Consider the following 23110-nt stretch of genomic DNA (forward strand, 5'->3'; position numbering starts at 1 on the left):
AACATTTCTGCTTTATTAAATTGATAAAAAAATGAAACTTTAATGTAAAAACAAATTATATTTAAGTCTACTACCACTAAAACGAAGTTACGGACACAGTTATATTTTTTTTGTGAATTTTTATTCATATTTGATGTGAATAAACGCCAATCGTTTAATTTCTGAATACAATTTCGATTTTAATTTTTTATCTTTATTTTTTTTCAAATCGAGTTTGCATAGTACGTCCTGTTTATTGTGTCAAAGTGTAAAGTGTCACTTTGTAATATTTTACAGGCAGGTGAACGCACTTATCAGGTTGGTTCGCGGATCAAGTCGCAAACATATTGAATAAAATCAGGGCTGTGACGTGGAAAAATCCTTATAAAATTTTTTTGGCACGTATTCACTCGAATTTTACAGAAGTACCAGTTAAGTACCCATGTAACTCAGATGTGATTCTGAAGATCAGAATTAAAAACTTTAAATTAATATTAAAGTATCATCCAGTACAAACAATACATATTTAATTTATTAATAACTAGTTGTTCGCCGCGAACTTAAACCTCGCGAACACAATACATTTTTGATGAGTTTATACAAAATTGTGAATATTTCAAAAACGACTTAACCGATTTTGTTGCCTTACGAACTCAAAAATTATATATACAAATGTATATTTTTTGCCCCAAGTTGTATGTTACATATGCAACGGTGGACTTACCCCATGAGATCTCTTTCAGTCAACCCATAGGTTGAGAGGAATTGTTTGTGTAAATAAGAGCTGGCTTTTGAGTTTATTTTAAGGCATCAATATCAATATTTTCTCTAACAATCAAATATTCAGTATTCTATTTTAAATTTATGTATTAACTATATTTTCACATAAAATCGTACGTGATTTTTTTTGTAAGTCAAATAGAATTTTAATTTGTATACAATTGTTGATGATAATTTTTTTTTTAATTTTATGAATTATTTTTAAATGATACGATTTTTGTTTGTGAAATGGAAATTTTTCTGCGAATTATTAATTGAAACGAGAAGATAATTTCGCTAAGTACTCTTTATATAATAGGATTATAATTATTTCAATGTCAAATTTTAATATAAGTACGAGTGTTACAGTCACTTGAGACAGGCTCTTCACCACTTTACATTCATCAAATTACTTCAGATTTCCAAGAGTTCCATTTATTGCCATTCGCCTACGGAACACTAAAAACAAGATTTATTTGGAGGGAAAAGAATACGTGTTCAAAACGGCATGGCTACTTCCGTCGGTTGATTTATGAAGAGGTGGCCTAACACAATCTTCGGATTGGCCGCGAGCGAACTTGTTGTCGGTTTGTGGTATTATTTCATTTAGATGTGTAGTTTTTTAAATGCACAAGGACCAACTTTTATCAGCATAAACTATTTGAATTCTATTTGCATAAAGAAAAAAGTATGGTCTACACCATACTTATTATCTACATAATATACAAAACCTGTTTCTCTTACATAGTCTACCAAATGTTATTTAATCAAGATTGTCTTTAATTTGACTAGGTAGAATTGAATTTTTAAACCCCATTAATTTTATTACTTTGATTAGCTAGAATGAGACTTTCTGTATCCAAGGTAAGAAAGTATGGATACAACCAGAGAGTACTTCAATTCACACTATAACACACACTGCGTACGAAAAAATACTGGCCATCTACAAGAAAATACAAAAAGAAAACTAACGTTCACCTTCAACGGAGAGTATGATCGCCATGTTGATTTTGGGCTCAGTATTAATCTGGCACTCGTAGACGCCGGCGTCTCGCGGCTGCACGTAGTCTATCTTCAGGTCCCAGTCGTCCGAGGGTTCAGGATGTAAGACGCTGAACCTTGCATCTCCGGTGTACGTGAAGATGTGTGACGTCAGGATGTGCAGGTCGCGTTTTCGCATCCAGGACACCTGAGGAAATAAGGATATTAATTAGGTACTCTATGGTCCAGTTGGTTCATTATTATATACGTTGGTGAACTCATATTTTATTATAATACATGTTGTTGTAATTGATTCATTTTAGATACTATGTAATATTATGATCTGAATTGCATGCTAATTTATGAATAACTTGTGGAACTAACTGTATATACCATATTAAAGCAAATAAATATATTCTATTTTGAAAACCTTGAGATGATCGGTGAATAAAGTACAACAAAATGTACGGATTTATCATTACAGACGTACAATACACGAGTCAACAATATGTCTCCACTTAAGACCAATCGAAAAATAATTGAACAAAATATTTCCAAGAAAGCTACTTAACCCACCTACTCCCAAGAAAAATAAAGGTACCCTCATCAAACATATGTTTTACATTCCGAGATAACCCCTTAGAGATTACGAGGGCTATCTCGGAGATCGAAAAACTGGACCTTTTTTATAAGAAAATGATGTAAAATAATCTCCGTGAACAATATATTATAATGCGTGGTGACGTGTCACACGGCTATTTATTTTCGGGGTAGAATGGGGTAGGTTGGACCATTAATATGGGAGCCACTCAGACGTGGGTGAAAAGGGATATTGAGGGCCGATGAGGACTTTGACAGTGAAAAATGGTATGCACCATGTAAGTTATGGGTCTTAGTTGTTCAGTTTTAATTGAATTGACAATTTTCAACGAGTTTCCTAAAATGCCTATTTACTCTTGCCTGAGAATATTCTACGATATTTGTTATTCTCAGATAGCATCACTTCTTTATCTCAAGGAATAGACAGAGCTAACAGTCACGAAACACGAAATCTGAATAGTGAGCTTATTTAATGGATTCGGAATTCAGAACTGAGTGATAGGTTGCTAAGCTATATAGCCTTTGAGAAGAATCCCCAATTCTCGAGAGAACAACTGCAAAAGGTGAAAGTGACAGTGAAAAACTAAAAAGTTAATAAACGAATTGACCAACATTAGAATACTATGAGATAGATTTACATAGGATCCTGATTTCAAAGGGCCGCCTACACATACATTGTGTAGTGACATGATAATAGCGCTAATAACGTCATTAATGTCACCGTACTGGAACATTCGAGAGCGACGCTTGAGCCGTAATTAATGAATCTGTGATAATTACAGCCATGTAGTGACGACTCCGAAGAAATAATATATTTTATATTAGACGGTAACAAAATAACTCATATTTGACAATAAATATGTAAAAAGGACAAACAAACATATTTTTACATTCATAATATTAGCCATCCATATCCATATATGGGTCTTGTAGCAACTTACCTATTGAAATCGTACCTATTGAAATGACGTGGTGGATACAGTTCACAGATAAACAAATGTACGTATGTACGTGTTTGTATAACACTTTATACATAAACCATTTCAGTCGTAGTGTTACACAATATTGAATGAATGGAATTGTTTGGAATGTCATTGATCTTTGATATTGTGCGAAATCTAAGATTATATATAACCTACTATTGTGAAACGGTGTTATAGTAACATTATTGTGTAATATACATAATGTTTAATAAATACAACTATGTTATTTGCAGAGTGAAACCAAGCTACAATGTTAGTTGTTGTGAATTTATGTAATTTATTTGCTCTTGCCTTGCCTAGCCTTTGTTTGATTCGGCTATTCACTTTGGGATTACAAGGAGATGACCTCCAAATGTGATTTAGATAAAAAATCTTATTTACTATGAAACCACACTATATATCAATATATTCGTATTTCCTAGGGTCGTGGTCATTACGTGGAATAATGACACCTAAAGCGAAGGCGAAGTACACTCACAGTTCTATTCCCTATATGTTTCGCTCTGCATCTCAACACGGCTGCTTGTCCGACCACCGCGGAGACGTTTCTCGGAGATACATCATCAAAGTACGGGCGGTCTTGACGCACGCCCTCGCTTCCGCTCACTCCCGGCAGCGTGCCCACACCTGAAACAACGACATTATTTGTTATGTATAAAACAATAAATTAGCATTTTTTTGGACATGACTTAATTTTGGAAAATGTAGGTGGACGCTAGTTGACCAGTCAAACTGGCGGTTTCAAGTCACAAATTTGTAGGTTTCAGAAATAAATAATAAGACACTATAAATCGATTTGGAAAAAAATACCGAAATAGAGTTTTTAGTTCGGCAATATTTTACTCAATGATAATGCCGATATGGTTGCCGCCCTAGAATTGGACCAATCCCTATAAGGGAGTCAGTAAATGACTGAAGGATAAAAAAGCCTGCTGCCAGCCAGCTGAGAAGCAAGTGTAAGAGACAGGGTGACTAATATTTTGAAATTCATTTTTCAATTTGAGCCCTGTGTTTTGAACCTTTACAGTCAAAAATATAACCGTGAACAGGCTCAGATAAAGCTCAATACTAAACAAATGCCTAATCAACATATTTTGAGAGTTCTATATAATACAAAGTAAAAACCGAAGAAAACAAAACTTTTCCACGAAGGCCTTTGAAGTTTGATTTTCCATGAATAAAGACGCTACAATCTCATCTTTGAGCTATATTAATAATTCCAAGACGATATTGTCGGAGATAAGCAAAGTCGAACGCTGGCAAATAGTATTTATCTGGAAAAAAATTGTAACAATATACTCACTCACCCTACATATATCTTAATGTAGGGTGAGTTACAGTCAACTTTGACGTTGACTTTAATTTGCGCGTCGCCGCCGACTCGTCGCGACTTTTAGACAAAATTGTGTACTTTGCGTTCCGTAACCTATGCAGAAACTCAGGCTAAAGTTAACGACACAGTTGACTGTTGTAATCCATCCTTAAGCTCACTCCACATAAAATATATTTGTAATTTCATTTTTTCGCTTACTGGATAAAACTAAATTCATGGAGCTGACTGACAACATTCAGTCATGAAAAGGCACATAAAGAAGAAGATACAATTAACCATCATAACTGGTATTTACATCAATCAATAAACTAAACCAGGGAGTGTAGGAAGCATGTTGTTTCAGCCCGGCGACCATCACAAACAGAGCAATCAACAGTTTACAAACCCCTCTGATTCTCATAATGAGCCTGTACCTCCAGGCTTATAATTACGGCTGTAATACCTTATCGTTATAATTAATGCTTGTTTACTACACAGCACTGGAATAAGGAGTTTACAGAACAATATATTGGTTAGCTTCTGGGAAAACGTAAATTTAAATAACAAATGACAAACAATTTTACTAACGATATGGACTTAAGTATATTACATTGTTAGTATAGTTAGTTAATAATTAGAATATAAATAGTTTATTCGCCACTAAATCATAAACATAACAAAAAATTACACGCTGTTTTCATAACAAAAGTAAAATATAAAATTGTGGGTGAACTAGGCCTCCGCTCAGCATATGCCTTACAAAATTCATGTCGTGGTATTGTTTCTAATCAGGAGTACACTCTTCTTTTCACAGTCGTATTACACAGCTTTGTGATGGTTTCACTGTGATGGTCACACCGGCCTTACAAGTTCAATGGTTTGCCCTTGCCAAATACAGATTTCCTCAATTTCAGAAAGTGGGCCTTTTTTCACATAAATATAAACTTTAATATAATATGCATATTTTATCTTACAAATATATCTATCTATAATTGAAAAAGCATTGGTTCTTATCACGCCAAAACGGCTAATTATTTTTTATCTCCTTCATCGGAATAGTATATCATTACCTAGTACAGGTATTGATTAAATAAATTTTAATTGTGCCAGATCTGCAAATTCTTTAAGTAGGTCAACTTTTAGAAGATGCCAGATTAAACACGTGCCAAACGTACACGACCGCCATGTATATTAAACATGACTATGTTCCACACTATGGAAGCTGTGATAATGAAACGGCTGTGCTTTAGCCTTAATTGGGATTAAGAAGTCCTAGGTTCAAAATTAATTTCATTTGTTACTTATATGTAACAACTTTATGGCATGACAATCCCGCTAATATGGAGGCGAAAGTTTGTAAGTATATATAACGTTACTCCTTCACGCTCAAACGGCTGGGCCAATTTTTAGGAAATTGGTATTGATGTAGCGTAGCGAAATTTCCATAGGATTTGGTCACAATGTATTTTTAAAACACCATTTATTGATAATAAATGGTCTTTTAAAAATTAGATATTGCTACAGTACACAAAATTAAAAGGTAAGTAAAGTTTTACTTTTAAAATACTATTCTTGAAAAGTACTTTACAAGTTTACAACTTTTAAAAAAATAGCAATGTTAAAGCGCGGGTAACACCGCGGGGTGCAGCTAGTAAGGACATAAATTAAAATTACTACAAGAAATATATATACAACGGCGTACATCACATGCAACCTCCTACATATTATAATGATGCTTAACGATTTTACATTACTGCATTAGTATACTACTGGTTAGATAAGCTAATATTGCTCTCACTAGTAACAATAAACAAACTGTTGATAAATTTCATGCGAAACTACCCGGAACCTTTCCGGGGATCATAAATAACACCTTTTGTTTAAAACTGGAGTACATTAAAATCGCGAGTTAGGTAATCCTTAATCCAGGGTTTGCGGTGACTCCGAGCGCGGGGCTACAGTTAAGCTGACTGCTGAACTAATTTGGAGTTCGTTTGGAACTAATCAGCGGTAATTTTTGTCTAGACTTCTTTATTTTACGAATTTTTTATGGTTTTTTATGACTTCGTTGTCAGTGATAGAATCTATCACTCGCTATTGTAATTTTCGCATGTTCGTGTGAAGTGTAGGGCCAATAAAAAATAACCTTATCAAAGACTTATGTACGAATTAACTATAATGGCGTGCATTGCAACTTAATTTTGAAACAGATATCTTAAACCCATGGAGCCGAAATATTGTATAACGTTATTTTTATATATCCAGTTTTTTAGACGACGTCGATGGCGCAGTGGTAAGGTTCTTGCCACTGAACCGAGAGGTCCCGGGTTCGATCCCCGGTCGGGTCATGATGGAAAATGATCTTTTCCTGATTGGCCCGGGTCTTGGATGTTTATCTATATATGTATTTGTTATAAAATATAGTATCGTTGAGTTAGTATCCCATAACTCAAGTCTCGAACTTACTTTGGGGCTAGCTCAATCTGTGTGATTTGTCCTAATATATTTATTTATTTATTTATCCAGAAAGGACCCCTCATGGATTCATTCACTTTACGAACATTCACGTGTTGAATTCAATAAAAAAGCTTGTATTAAAAGTTGTATTAAAATGTAATTTGTATATTTTTATTTTGTATGTTTTTTTAATACCCAGACAGTATTAAGTACAGATAAAAAAATTAATATGAATCTATAAACCAACAGCCACGATACGTTAATCTTTGTACTTCGTGCATTTAATTACCAATCCGCTCTTATAAAAATTATATTTCGATAGTTTGTATTGAGCGGAATTCATAAAAGAGCGGATTTTACAAAATATAAATGGATTTAACAATTAATTTTTTGTAAAATCCACTCTTTTATGAATTATTATTCCACTTTCCATGCAATTCTTGCTTTTACACAAACGTCAATTTTTTGTTGTAAATATTAAAACAATATATCGGAAAGCCGTTGCGTCGCTAATGGAGACCCGGCAAGCGTGCGACAAATAGGGCTGTCAGTTGAAATAGTGGTTGTCATAAAAATGCGCTCTGATAACCGGCGAGACACAAAGCGCAACCTTGGTGCACATGCACTGAGTGCAGTACAAAAGAACCCCGTCATTCCCATTTCTCGGTCGCGGACTTATCTTACGGGGCCACGAAACGGAAGGAGTGGAAAAACGCTCGCGCTTGTGAAATAGCTCTATGATAACGAACAAATTAATTTACGGTGGAAATACAAACACAGCAGCTTATACACTTGCATGCCAGCTACCAAGACTATGTCAAAGTCATTACATGCTGCACATGCCAGCTGCTGGCATCGCAGCCATTTGCCCGTTTTACTTATGGATAACATAAAATATGATTCAAATAAAAGTGGCTACAAAAAGTACCACTTCTCATTAGATCCGTTCTGGCAAACATTGGATCTACTGTGAAAGTAACTTCTCGCTAAATCTACCACGGTTCTCAATACTCACTATGAAGGACTGATAGACCCTACTGATCCATAAAAAATCTGGATAATGGATCTAGCGTACATGATAGGATTATAAAGCGGTATAAACATTGTTTACTGTTTTCGAGGCCCCAACCGCAGCTATATACGGGTGTGTTTCACTCACAAGGAGCTTGCAAGGCTGTGTTGTTATTTCCGGTTCGACGGCGCACCGGAAACGAACGCGGGCCTCTGCGGTAATGATGTGCTGTTTTTGTGCACTATGCTTTTGTACATGTAAATCCTGCTGTCGTGTGCGGCTTTGGTTGGCCGCTTCGTTAGCGGCAGGTAACTTTTTGGTGATCAAGTTGTTTGTTGAGAATCTAAACCTAGTGTGGCACTACGCGTTTGTTTTAAGTTACTTTGTCAACTCTACTCTTCATAGTCGTATCATGGCTGAGGATTGTGTCGAGATCTTTCAAGATTGTCTTTTGACGTGGTTTTCTTGTTGATTTTGTGTAAATAAAATAATAATAGGTACGTAGTTAAAGTATTATTATTTTAATTCTTAACTAGATGTCCGGGACTTCGCTCCCGTGGGAATTTTGAGATAAAATATAGCCTATAGCAATCTTGCACAATGTACCTTTCAAATGGTGACAGAACAATTGAAATCGGTTCGGTAGCTTCTTCACAAACGCTTACCTCTTTATAATAATAGTCTCTATTATTCTTTATTACAATATAATATTTATTCTTAATAATACATTTATTTTTTAAATGTCTCCACATACCTACCTAATACATAAATTCGATACAATTCAACACAATGGATTCGCACCGCGCTTTAGAAGCACATGGGCGATTGGGACATGTGTCCGAATACCTCGCGGTCCCAATCACGTAACGACCGATATTCTCCGTCCAATCGAGTGTAAAAACAGAAAAGTTATTCCATTTACATCGATACAATCGTTCCGAGTTTTAATCCGATAGTTTGAATCCCTCGATTTATCGAGAATTCGCTTCATCGGACTCGATTTTATCGCTCAATATGAAACTCCAATATCCAGGGATCTAATTAAAGTTTCATCTTATTGAACATATTGCTCTATCGTGAAGATTTATGCTTTTCAAAATTCATTTTAATCAAATCAAGAACTTTAATTTGGCTTCTATATATCTAAAACTGAAGAGTTTGTTTGAATGCGCTAATCCCTAGAACTATCTGTGCTTATTTTAGTCATTTATGGCATAAGGCATATGAATAACCTTATCCAGTTGTGTCCTTGCCAGTAATATCCATACATCGTCGGTCTATCTAGCTGCCGGATGACCTACGTTCCGTTTTTCATTTCTAGGATAGGTATCACTCGTTTGTAGCTTTACTTCCATCGATCCTTCGAGGTGTTATTCTAGTACTGCAACAACTTCCTAGCAAAAATAAACACCAATTCCAAATTCAGTTAAGTCTCCAAGTTATAAATAGTAAATGAATAAGTTAAAATTTTAAATTTAGTTGCAAAAATAGTTTTAAGTTCTCCAACTTGCCTATCCGAGCCGGGCAGTGCGATCATTACATCAACAGTTTCTCTTTTGGTCAACAGGCAACTAAGATTTCCAGGAACTATCGTTCGCATTGTAACTCCAACAGTTTTTGGAGTCGAAAGTTCAACACAAGTAAGGTAGTTAAAGTAAGTTTTGACACCGGGATATATAATAAATCAATTATTATTTATAGTTTACTTCTACAATGCTATAAATAAACGGTTCCTATGTCTATGTCTAAGGTAACGCAGCCAGTATCAAAAGTCAGTAAATATATATAATAAATAGTTCCTTAAAATACATTGACACTGGTACGTGCATGCTTACGCCTTTGGAGGCATATACGCCCTGCATTTGGTCTGAAGGTTCTTTTTCATTTCTTCCTACCTTTGATTGGTACATTTTTTTTCCACGATCCATTTAAGTCAACTTCCACCTAGAAATTATAGATAACACCAATATGGCTATGCTGTCTGGTGAAAATTGGCGATCTAAATGCAACCGCATATTCCCCGTCTAACGGCACCGACTATTCCCGAAGTTATGATCCCGAAGTGCGATTCTCAGTTATATTATTGGTTAATTTCAAAGTTTTTCAGTATCATTTTATTGTGTAGTAGGATTGGGCATTTTAATCACAACTCGCTTATTTGGCTTTCACAAAATCTAATTCCAACTTTGTTCTAGAATGTATCTTAAATCCAAAGATGTTCATAGAATTTCAAGTGGCCCCTCGGGCCACACGCACACAATTTGTTTCGATCAGTCGAGTGGTTTATTTATTTTTTGACTTTGTTACAAAAATGAAAATAGTATTTATTTAGCCTAGGGCATTTTACCAGTCAACAAACACAGAGTGATGTAGATATCAATGTTACGAGCGTTTAAATGAGATCATTGTCACAATGATACTGATTTGTTATATTTATATAGAAACAGCGACCGTCGACGTCAAATATTTCCGTCCGTTTTTGTTTTCTTATCCATAAAAGTTTGCAATGCAGTAGAACAAATTAAAAAGCGCATAAGTAACTGTAATGTACACCGCCCATTAAAAAGGTTAACATAGCATCTAGTTAAGCCCTAGTTTCGTGTCAATCAGTTGCTGCAAAAAGCCGACACGCGATCCTATGGCTGCCAAGTATTTTCGCTGTAAGAAATGGTCGAAGTGGACAGCTACTTACGTGATTTTACTTACCTATTTGAAATTCAAATAAGAAATTTAAAAAGTTGAAATTTGTTTTAAAAAAGTTATTCTTTTACACCTACATTTAACCATTTTTGACAGACTGTACCTTGGTCTAAATAGCTCAATATAGGCCTAGCAGAATAGAAGCAGGTTACACCTGGGTTACACGTGGATGTAGTCTCTGTCCATCTGAGAACGGCTCGGTCATCAAAGACGATAACAGCTAATACTAGGTATAGTCGAAAACAAACAGACCGCCACACTAAGGGTAAGTTGCACCAGTCAACTTTGACGTTAACTTTAACCTGTGCGTCGGCGACGTTTAGACTTTTTCGACGCGGGTTAAAGTTTACGTCAAAGTTGATGGGTGCAATCCACTATTAATATTACTACTCCATAACGCTCCTGTTAAAATTACATCAGATTTTGAGGTAAGCCAGCTTAAAACGCTAAAAGCAATAACTGGCCACACCTATCGAGGTTACTAGAGCAATATTACTAAGTGGCTCGCATCGAAAATCTGGTTTAATGCTGAAAATAAGGTAAGTGCTGTCCTGACTACATAATGTTAATATGACGGAATATTCCATGGAAATATGCTTTGTTGTATTAAAATATAATTTGTTGTTTATTAACTTAACGAATACGAAATATCGGCTAATCTCATGATTTTATCTATGGCTACTCCACAAAGAATTGATACAATTTCTACCATCGGGAACATATCGTTTTTTGTGTTAATTTAAACAATTATACACTTAGATATTGTAAATGTATTGAAGGAGAAAACATTTGACAGACTGAAGAACGAGAATACATAGAACAGCGATACGTCGTAGTCGTATACGATTAAACGATTTTTTCTATCGTCTTATCAATGGGACATCCAAGGAAATTACTGAAAAGGACAAAACATGTTAATTTTTACAAGAAGATCACATCATTCACATCGCCTACAATTTTTGTTATTAAGTAGCAAAAATTTTAAAAAGAATGAGCACTGAAAAAATGTGCGGTAGAGACTTTGCCCAACATTAGAACTACAAGGTACAAAAATCACTAGTACAGTTCGTGTCAACTAAGCATTATGCAGTAAAAGTGCATTTGGACATAAATGACATAATACACCGGACGCTGAGCCCCGCCGGGCAGTGCTAAACGGTTTGAAACCACCTCCGGGCGGGATGTGGGGATTATATTGCTAATGTTTTCTATTTTTCGTGGCAAGTATGACTTTTTAAGGTTGCGAGATTATCATGGGTAAAGAAAAATATATTTGCGATGATGAATGATGGCCACGCGACGGGTTATGTCTTATCTTGCGATCTAAAACAAAAACTACGCGACGACTCAAAGCGCCAACATTATGTAAATTTATTTACAAAAGAAGCATTATTAAAGGTTTTTGATAGGAATAGGGTATAAAGTAATGTCTTAAAAATAAACGAGCGCCAGAGCGAAACAAAACTTACCTTCAGAGCCTTCTAAAGGCAAATAAACGTAATAAAATCAAAACAGACGCTGCTGGGGCCATCTGCGGGACATTATGCCTTTTTATTTCAATACCAATTGTACTAAGCTATAATACGACTTTAACAGAATATAAATAAGGCTCGAAATCGCGTTTGTATTTTGAGGGTAGGTTTAAAAAATCAGTCACGTTTTGGAAGGATACGCGTATCGAATGTTCTGGTTTTTATGTGTTCATCAGGGGTTCGGCTGCTCGGCTGAAGCTTAGTTTTTATGGAATAGATTGCTGATGTCCAAGTAGCTGAAAATGGCCGCTCGATGGGAGTATCAATATTTATTGCGTGATTCATAAAATTTTAGCATTTGCACCATCTTTTTATAATTCTTTGAACATCGAAAAGTGCGTTTGACTACATAAATAAAGATGACAAATTTTTATTTTGATGACTATTCGAATGCCCTTATATTATATTATTAGAAACGTATGTTTTTTACGATGGTTGAGTTTACTTTTATAATTTTTTTGAAATGGACTTTCCAACCAACTTTGAATGTTCGCTTTTACACCCTTATTATTATAACAATCTATTTTATATAGATCATACATATTTTTAAAATTTTTGACTGTATCAAAAAGTAATTCTTTTTTATTTATTCGCGTGTATACTGAAAGTTTTATAAAAAAAAGTAGTGCTTTATTACTTAGTATCCTATTTTTATGTTTAATGTTTACACAGCTATTTCGTGTACACTGTACATAAATTATTTTAAAAATAAGTCAACTAAGTACAATATACTACTGAAAAAATGTCTTTGTTTTATAGCGAAACGTGATGCATATAATGTTTAAACACTCTGAATACCCATATACACCTATACCATACATCATTTTAAATTTTGTCCTGCACTATAATTACGTTTTGGATACAATTTTTAATAATTTATTTTTGGAATAACCTCAATACTGCAATTTATGTGATCCATTCATATTTCCACAACGATGAACGAAAAAGATTCGAAATGGAATACACAGTATTCAAAATATTTTCGTTAAATTTATAGCTGCAATGTAATTAAGCAATATGCAAAATATTTTTACCGGTATTTATATTTTATTATTCATACGCAAAATTATCTGTGTCAAATGTTAGTTTATGTTACATAGATTAATTAGTTTCACATAGATTAATCAATCTCACTTCTCTCAACAGGTATAAAATTAACTACTTCGTTTTAGAATTATTATGATAAGTGTGAACAAATATTGCGCCGGTTATATATATACCAGCACACAACTAAAGAACTACACGAATATTATTTTTCACTCGATAAATGCATTGCGTACGATCTTCCTGATGACAATAAAGGCTTGCCTCTCAAATACCTGGCGTTTCGTGAACTAAAGAAATAAGAAACAACAAAGTAGGTAAAAATAAAGACAGCAGTGTAATCAGAATTCCTCCATCCATCTATTAGGGTTTAATATTCTCGTAAAGCAGACAGCGCAGCAACATTGTAAGTTAGTGGCTACGGCTACGTGCCCTCGTAGCGTGCTCTCGTAGCCGCTACGAAGCGCTACGAAGATGCGAGTGCAACTTTCATTCGATAAAATAAATTGAGTTGTTGATTTGTTGTTCGTTATGGAATTTTTTATTTTAAAATTCAACCGTTATTGCAGCGGAGAAGGTGTGTGGAACTGAGTAGTGGTGCCATTGGGCCAAAAATTTGATTATTTAGTGTCTACAATAACATCTACATTTGTATTAATCTCTCAATCGAGTAAGATCCGAAGTCCTTGTTGTAGTTATTTTTACGCAACATATTTTAAGAGATGACTATGCACGTCTATTTTAGTGTGTAATTATTTTTTTATTCTCACTATAAATTTCATAGAATAGATTAATAACATTTGAAAAGGCCTGTATCAAAATATATATGTAGCATCTCATAAATTATTGACATCCAATTTTTATTAATTGCGAATAAGTACAAAGGTCACATTAAAATAAAATCTCACTTGCTGGGTGATCCTAATAGATTTCTAACTTCTTCCCATGTCATGTTATTATTACCTTCAATCTTTTTCTTCTGCAGCCTCTGTACTTCCATGCAATCCAGTTAAATGGAAACCAGCAATACATAAAACTCCGTTCACCATAAATACTTCAGTTCTCGAATAATAATATATCTTTCAGAATGGCGTCGTCGACGTCCGAACGGCCGGGAATCGAAGCGGATCATTACGATGCCGCTTTATGTGCTCGCTCTAGTGGCATCACTTACAAGGAACTTTTTATGCGACTTGTTTGAGAGCGTTGATACGGCTCGTTGAGTTGTATCTTGTAAAGTTTAAGAGTCAGGTCGTCTTGTGAAATTCCGTTATTCTGGATTGTCATGTGTCTCTTTGGTGTTTGCTTTTTTGCGCAATATAAACGCATTGAAAATCCAAAAGCATTGAAATTTTTCAAATCATGTTACCCATTATCTATATCAAGTTTCACTAATAGTGTTAAAAGAAATAAAGAATCACAGAAGTGACGTGCTGTAGTCGTAATTCCATATGTAAGTAAGGATAGATGTGTATTTATCCTACTTTTATATTGAAATACGACTTTATTACTATGAAATTATTTATAATTGTACTACACTCGTGTGAGTGTAGTACAGTTATAAAATTAATTTATGAAATTTGTCATTAATACAATATTTTATATTCATACAAAACTGATTGTCTCTTTATCAGTATCTTATCTAAGTATTTAAACATTGACTAAACGATCACAATCCATGTTTTATTGATAAAATGGAAATCTAAGAAACAAATTAAATATAAAAATTGTAATATGTAATGACAAATATCGCAATCTTTTGATGATTATTTTATACAATTTAATTAAATACACAGTTTTCGATAAATCAGTCACCTTTGTTCACTGGATAATAAACACACATACCGGATACAATAATTAATTTTTCACATCTTTTTTTTTATAATCGGACCAATTAACATTCTTCAATGACTGACGTGTAACATTAAAAAGGCCGACCCGAAAACATGTCTGTAGTCTTGATCAAAAATAATTTGTGTTTGGACTTAGTCCGTTAATACGTTTTAAGTTAAGTTTAAGTTGGCAAAACTTATTGCAAAATATCTTCTATTTATTAGAATTAAAATCTACCACAGGTGAATTAATTATATCATTGACCGTGACAAAAATTATTATTTTGGTCACGGTCAATAATCAGAAATTTCAATTGAATTTTTTTTGCACTGCACAGCAGTTTTGTTGTTTGGCATGAAGATAAGTCTTTTACTTTTTTGAAAAGGATCACAAAGTCTTCTTTCAAGTATTTTTTATTTTTCAATGAACTTACTAAATATAAAAAAAATGCAAGACGATAAAAATGATTTTAATTCATTTCATATATTAAAAACATTTAAAAATGTACTACTTACTAAATGATTTACGAATATAAAACAAAACATGGTGAATAAATAAATGAAATTATGATAAATGTATCATAATTAAACCGTTATAAACAAATATAGTCATGCAAAAAAAAATGACGTTTCGTGCTCTGTGATTACGCTATATATAATGAAGATTTATTGAATTTAAATTCAAAATCACAGAAGTATTTAAATTTATTGAAGAATCGTGAATAGACTACTTTCTCACACGGAATTGCAACGGCAAACCTCCTTTGATGGTCTGAACGATATCCGAGGTTGGGTCTATTTTTGGCGATCGTATTGTATTAGGTGCCGGTGATACAGTAAACTTTGACAACACAGCCGCCAGCCCAGCCACTGATTGCATCAGCCCTAATCTCTCGCCAATGCAGGCGCGAGGCCCAATACCAAATGGCAAGTACACGTCTTTCTGTTCTCTGGTCAATATTTCCGGATTAAAACGTTCTGGACGAAATTCCTTGGGATTATCAAAGTACTTTGGATCATTATGCAGCGCCTGCACTGGAATCGTTATTTGCACGTCAGCGTCAATCGTCATTCCAAGCTCGGGAAACGTGTAGGGCCTCACACTTTTGCGAATTAAAAATCCAAGAGAAGGCAACATCCTCATGCCTTCTTTGAGCGTCCATTCCAAATAAGTCATCTCTTTGACTGCATCATAACTTAATTTATTGTCATGCTTAGCCAGAACTGTGTCAATTTCTTTCTGTACTTTTTCTTGTATTTCTGGGTGGAAAGCTAGTTCGTGTAATGTATAGCTGGTAGCAGAAGAGGAAGTCTCAAAACCGGCTGCAAAGAAGACAAATACCTGAGCAGCAATCAGCGTGTCGTCCAGTTCAACGGTTGCGATTTCTGGGGATCCATCTTTCTTTCGCCGTTCAATAGATTCACCGACAATAGTACCCTTTGCTTTACACTCCAACATCAGATCGATAAAATCGTTTCTTCCTGATGGTTTGTAGTTTCTGAGACGAAGAACTTCAGTCACAAATCTCTTGAACTCATCTTCAAGTCGAGATAAATATTTCAAGTGTTTGAAAGTATCCGGAAACATTTCTTTCAATACAGCTACTATGATATCTTGGACTCGAGGCGTAAATATATCTTTGCCAAGTTTTCTAAAGGCTGAATCTTCATCACTGAGTGAATCAGCATTAACACCAAAGCCACAAGCTCCGATGAAGTCAGTCGTATATCGAGCCATCATGTCACGGGCGTCTATTGTCTTCGCGTTGATTGATTCAGAGAGGGCACGTTTTTGTAGTCTATCAGCGCAGTCAACGATCAAAGGAAACATAGCTTTCAGCTTGCCGCTGGTGAAGGCTGGTGTCATCCGTTGCCGTAAGAGCCGCCACAGGTCACCATCCGCAAAGAACAAATTTCTCATCAGAGGTTCCACTACTTCCTTATGATTAATCCCACGAGGGTAGAAATGTTCGAAATCAGTCACTAAAATACGTTTAATAATTTCGGGATCTCTTATCACCAATTCTGGTTCAACTGCACGAAAGAATCCCACGACTTTCTCATGTGGATATTTCCAATATGTGTCTACGACTACTTCCGTGACACTTTTCTGGATAAGATATCCCTTGAGGTTATTTCCAACAAACGGTAAAGGTTTATCATATTTGACACCCCGTTTCTCCCAGTATTTTGATTTTCGCGTTCCATAATAGTACAGCAAGATTGTTACTGCTAATATTGCGATAGGAAGAAACATTTTGCGAAATACGCAGTTTCGCCGCAAAAGACAGAATGGAACTGAACTGAAATTGTTGCATGATTTTTTATTATTATGTGCAGATATAATCTCACTGATATCAGACCCTGAATTATCGCTGTTATCAAAACATTTATTAATTTTAGGGTTTTGCATAGTTACGTATACCTATTTGACAAAATATATGAAGTGTATTTATATGTATATAGGTCGTTTCTGATAAATTGAATCATTAAAGACGCGTAGATATTTCAGATAGATATATAGACCACACTAAGTAAGGTTTTTAATTTTCTGTTTTTTTTTACAACTTGTACTTCAAATTTGTACGTCAGAAAACTGAGATTTTACTAGGACTTGATGGGTGGCTTTTACTTGAAAATAATGGAATAAACATAAATAATAAAATAATGCAATAAACTAATTATAATATTATTTAAGAAAACGCTCTTTCCCCTCTAGTCAACCTATATGAACCTTCTCTACGGAACCTTCATCTCCAGACAGCTCTTGGTTGGGTTTTGTTTTTAGGAATGCTGTACGAAACTCACATTCACATGTGTTTGTGTTCTTATCATTTTGATAAGATAACATTTGTCAACAATGTGGTCTTTTTCACATAGTGCAATATTATTATCTAATATAATGATGGAGGCCCTGGGTTAGTTTAATAGGACGGGAAAATAATAGTACCTGTGATGACAAATATTTGACTGTGGTTCTGAATGTGTTGTGCTCGTTTCTGTGTGTGTCCATCGGAGCATTGCTTAGTGGGAAACACCCACGACGCTAATCATGTAGGTAGTAAATGTGGCAAATATATTAAGATATACTAGTTTGCGATGATTTTATATTTGTTTTTATCAAAGCTAATGACACACTAATAAAATAATGTTAAGACCGTTATCATATCATATAGTCTAGAGACTATGAAGTGTAATAACGTGATAAGCATGAATCACACTCATTATAAAGTGTAAGGTTCGAATCCCACTCGTTCCATACTAAATCACGTTGGAAGAAAATATCGTGTGAAATCTTGGACTATTATCCAAAGTCGAAGGTACGTCAATAATGCATATATATGTTAGTACATGTAAATGAACTCTAAAATTGCGTGTGCTCTGTCATGCACTTGACCAGTTATATAATGATATTATTATATCTAAGACTTTAAGACTTTTGCCGTTTTACAACCAACACACGTAGTCATCAAGCGAGCACGGGAAGAATTTTGTCTGTTTGTATAAAACATGAAGTTGATACTTGAACTGATAGTGTAAGAAGAGGGCATGCATCAGAGAAGAAGGGCGGCGGCTGGTGGAGCGAGCCAACCAATATGACCAGGACCGCTCTGTCAAGAGCGTAACGGCTCAGATGATAAATACTGAAATAATATAAATAATCAATGATCAATTCAGTGAAGCTGCTGCAGCAAACAGTGAGGTGGTATTGCGGTCGAGACGATCGCACAGGATTTTTTACCAGGAATGGCGCCTTTTCCCTGCATTTCTTTTGCCTTGGATTTTGGTCCTGGATGATACGCTGCAAAATCCTGTATTTGAAGTTACGTATAAAATTACCTATACTTTGTTCATTTTATGCGTAACTTCAAATACAGGATTCAACTTCCTTCGTTACACGGTGTTAACAAGTTCAACAGTCTTATTCATTTTCAGGACATGATAATACGTATACGAAGATCGAGGCTTATGTTTCTATCACACTTTATTCATTTGAGTAGTACCGAGTAGTATAAAGTAAGTAGAACTAGAAAAACCTGCCCTAGAAAGCAAATGGCGTGTGTCAGCGAGCTAGAACAAGCGTAGGTGGAGGGGAGCCCCCTCGCTAATGGCCGCTGTCGCAGACCGACGTGTTATTTCTTATTCTCTCGTTACCGGTGATTAATGGCTCTACTGGTTCCGTATACTTAGTGCTGTGTTTGATAGCTATGGATTTCATACGGTAGGTATAGGGATCAAAACCAAAGAGAGGAATCTTTATTAAATGAGATCCAATGCATCAGTATATTTCAAAGACCGCTTGCTTTCAGTAAAAGGCCTGCTCTGGTCGAAACGTTGCGTGACAACTACCGTACTGCAATGATAAACAAGTTATGTCAGTTACATAAGGTAACTTTCTTCTTATAGTTATTCCTCATGCTGAAAGTCGTGGCTATTATATGGAATATAACATACACAACGACTTCCTGGGCAATATCCTTTCATATTGTCATTTCAGTTATCCATGGCCTTTTCCATTTTCATTTTGTTGACGACGATTTTCACACAATCAACAATCCATACAAAACTACATACAAGACTGTGATTGGTATAGAAACACGAGTAGGATTTGAACTTGGGACTTTTCGGTTCACCATTGCGAACCATCATTACTATTCCGTTTAAAATTGGGTTAATAAATGCCATGTACGAAGTTTATAATTAGTCAAAGCATTTACTGCATTGCATCACAGTATAAAAGTTAGACTACTAAGCACGACAAACAAAAGTTAATCAACATCTCATCACCCCCGCCATAAACACCATCTTAAATGGTCAATAAAGTGCCTAAATAGTTTTTATCGAGTCATTCCATCGACGTGACGTCATTTGTCACACGGCTCGTCGCCTCGCGATTAATAGCAATCTTCAATCTAACAAGGAGCTTAGAACCAAACCGATACAATGCTTGGTCTTTCTGAGAAAAGTTGTGGTTCTTTGCCATTTCCCCATTAGCGCTAAATTTTAGACGAGTATGTATCGTAACGCCGTCTTGAAGTTATCTAGTTCTAATAATAACATTGATATTAAAATAACCTAAGCATTGCTATTGAAGTACTTTAGTGAGTATACATTTTGAAATAGTTTACCTCTGTCGTCGTATATATTTTAATCTGATACACATACCTGTAACAAGGAAAATACAACAATTATTAGCATATCTTATATAAAAACGAGGCCTTAACTTTTCAAGATGTTCAGCTCTATTTTAACGGGTTGTCGTACATTTTCCACAAAGGTGATACGTCATGTTCGCCGAAATATAAATATTTCGACGAGCTACGCTGAATTTATTTAGTATTAATGGACGGATATTTCATTATTAAAATAAATAAATAAATAGATTAATAGATAATTCACTGATTCTCTTCGAGTTCGAACTCTTCGAGTTTCTTAGCTTCTTGTCTCAAAATGAACCAACAGACAATAGACAATTTTGTTGTATTTTTGTTTGAGATAATTTCCGAGATTACTGACTATTGAAGATTGAGTGGAATATAGAGCGGTGTTTTGGGAAAATTATGCAGAAAAATGTTTACCTATATATTGAAAAGTATTGTTTTCCTATTTATTTTATGACAAAAATAATTAACAATTCGAGACAGCTTATCCTGCAAAGGTGTGTTCCAGTGATTAAGACCGACCGCCTATGATCGAAAGGTTCCAGGTTCATCCTACTGGTGCCACATGATTACTACCATAAAGCAATGTGATTCATCTACAGCTGTTAGTGATCATTGACCACCACGAGCTACCTGTGAAGGAAAACATTGTGAGGAAACCTGTTCGCACTAGTATGTTATGTGGCCACGACCCAGATAGGGAGTCGCAAAACGCTTGTGGAATTTTATATTTGAGACTAAAAGAAAAATATTTTATTTATTTACCTAATTTTATCACGTTTCGTTCGCAGACGATTATCTGTGAACCGGGATAAGTTATGTAGTAACTTTTAGCTTTTAACATATTCAAAATTCAAATTCAAATCATTTATTCAGAAATTAGACCTTCACAGGCACTTTATCTCGTCAATCTTTATATTTATAGTTATTTCTCACAAGCTACAAACTACTGGCATTTCGGAACAACCACTGCTGAGAAGAAATGCCGAAAGAAACTCATTTGAACAGTGTTGGTCCCTATCATGCCAGATCGGCTTACCATTATTGTTTCTTATAATGTTTTTTTTTTTTTCTTTCTAATAATATATAAAAGTACATAATGTACATACATAGTCCAAAGGTATATCAAAACAGGTTATGATTGTGATCCGAGTGCTGATTATAATATATTATATATTTTCTGTAACGACGTCTCAATGTGATTGGTGGCTGCGAAATGTAAAAATAATATTTCTATAAAAGCCATATACATTTGTAAGGTTTTTCACAATGTTTTCAAAGCTTTGAAGTAGTTTACCGATGTATTGTTGTTGATCCACAAAACAACACAACAATAACACGTTCCGAACAATGACTTATCAAACCTTAAACGAAATCCACTAAGGGAGCGAGCCTCCACTCAAGCAGGCATTTCCTTGTAGGGTTGCCATACGGCTAGATAGTCAGGGATTTTCCCCAAATTAAAATCACCATTTTTATTACCATATCCATGCCATATCCATATTTAATAAAACTTATTTCTTAAATTTTAATGTGGTAATTAATTGCTATATATTTCTGTACAATGTGTATACACCAAGATAGTTTAATCTTGATGAATAAAAAGATAAAAAATAAGTAGATGTTAACCCTACATTAATAAGTATAACTTAATTCTACGCCATTAACAGTAAATGGGGCGGCGCTTATCGGGCGCATCTAGCTGCGATCAGCTCACGATTTTATATCTAAACATCCCATCAAATGTTTTTCTTTAATGATCTTTATGTTAATTTACTGGGCCTTCTAATTATTAGCTAAACATTAGTCCTCAGAATGTTCGGAAAGAGGTACTAACGTGACTTTTTTAATTTTGTCCAATTAGTATAGAGAATGGCCCATCTCAAAGGCTTTGAATGATTGGTAATAGACCTCATTCGACCAGTTAGTGAATCAGTTAGTGAGCGAGCAAACGGTACCTTGCAACTATTCCAATATAATCCTTACATATTATAAAAAGAAGTTCCCCTTTCGCGTCTGTTTGTACGAACCTGATAAAGTCAACTAATACACGGATTTTTGTATGGTTTTTATCAATAGATAGTGTGATTCCTAAGGAAGGATGGTCTCTCTCTAGTTGTATCTCTAAATTTCACAGTATATTTTATTTACTACGTCAGCCATCAAATTAGTTTATTATATTTTTATCATATTCATTATTTTTGCGTCTTATGCTTTGTGTAGTCTCTTAATACTAATTCATTTATATTCCATGTTCTTTAATTTAGGCTACAAAGTCTGCAACGCGCGTGCCCCTAGTGTTGCAGGCGTCCATGGGCTATGAAGCACACACCATCAGTACCTGTTAGCCTGCTTGGTCTTGGTAGTATAAATATATACTTACAAATTAATCAGGATAGTACCAATGTTGTAGAACAGTTGTTAACAGTAAAATTAAATGCGTAGGAAATATTAATGACAGATAAAAATATCGTTACTCATAATGACAAATCATATAGCAAAAATAAAATATCTCCAACCTCACTGATAGTATCAGAGATTATCTATTATTAGATTATTATTATTTTACTAAATATTTGTATTGTATTGTACCTTGGATTGTATTATACACGGAATGCTAGACTTTAAGCAATGAATGACGTAATAGGAGATACGTATTTCATATTCAGTAGGATTATGTACAATCTGTACTTATTACAGAATCATTAAATGAGTACTGGGGTGTTATGTAATATGTGCTATGAGTAAGCTAAAAAT

The 23110-nt window shown here is 34.7% G+C and overlaps 2 protein-coding genes across 7 annotated transcripts in view; both read right to left on the reverse strand.

The window, feature by feature from the left end:
- Positions 1-23110, reverse strand: part of LOC128675763 (protein sidekick-1-like) — a 196381-nt gene that overhangs the window by 11509 nt on the left and 161762 nt on the right. For 4 of the 6 annotated variants that reach the window (XM_053755421.1, XM_053755417.1, XM_053755418.1 and 1 more), the window contains 2 exons: positions 3781-3929; positions 1711-1927 (listed from right to left, as the gene is read on the reverse strand). In XM_053755421.1, coding sequence (XP_053611396.1) covers positions 1711-1927; positions 3781-3929 — 366 coding nt within the window. The remainder of the gene's footprint in view (positions 1-1710; positions 1928-3780; positions 3930-23110) is intronic. The other 2 variants (XM_053755422.1, XM_053755420.1) reach the window with 1 other exon arrangement.
- Positions 15646-17495, reverse strand: LOC128675762 (cytochrome P450 6B6-like). The gene has a single exon (XM_053755416.1). The coding sequence runs from the start codon at positions 17446-17448 to the stop codon at positions 15919-15921; it is 1530 nt and encodes a 509-aa protein (XP_053611391.1). The 5' UTR covers positions 17449-17495; the 3' UTR covers positions 15646-15918.

Source organism: Plodia interpunctella, chromosome 15, assembly GCF_027563975.2.
Source record: "Plodia interpunctella isolate USDA-ARS_2022_Savannah chromosome 15, ilPloInte3.2, whole genome shotgun sequence".
NCBI classification, from domain to species: domain Eukaryota; kingdom Metazoa; phylum Arthropoda; class Insecta; order Lepidoptera; family Pyralidae; genus Plodia; species Plodia interpunctella.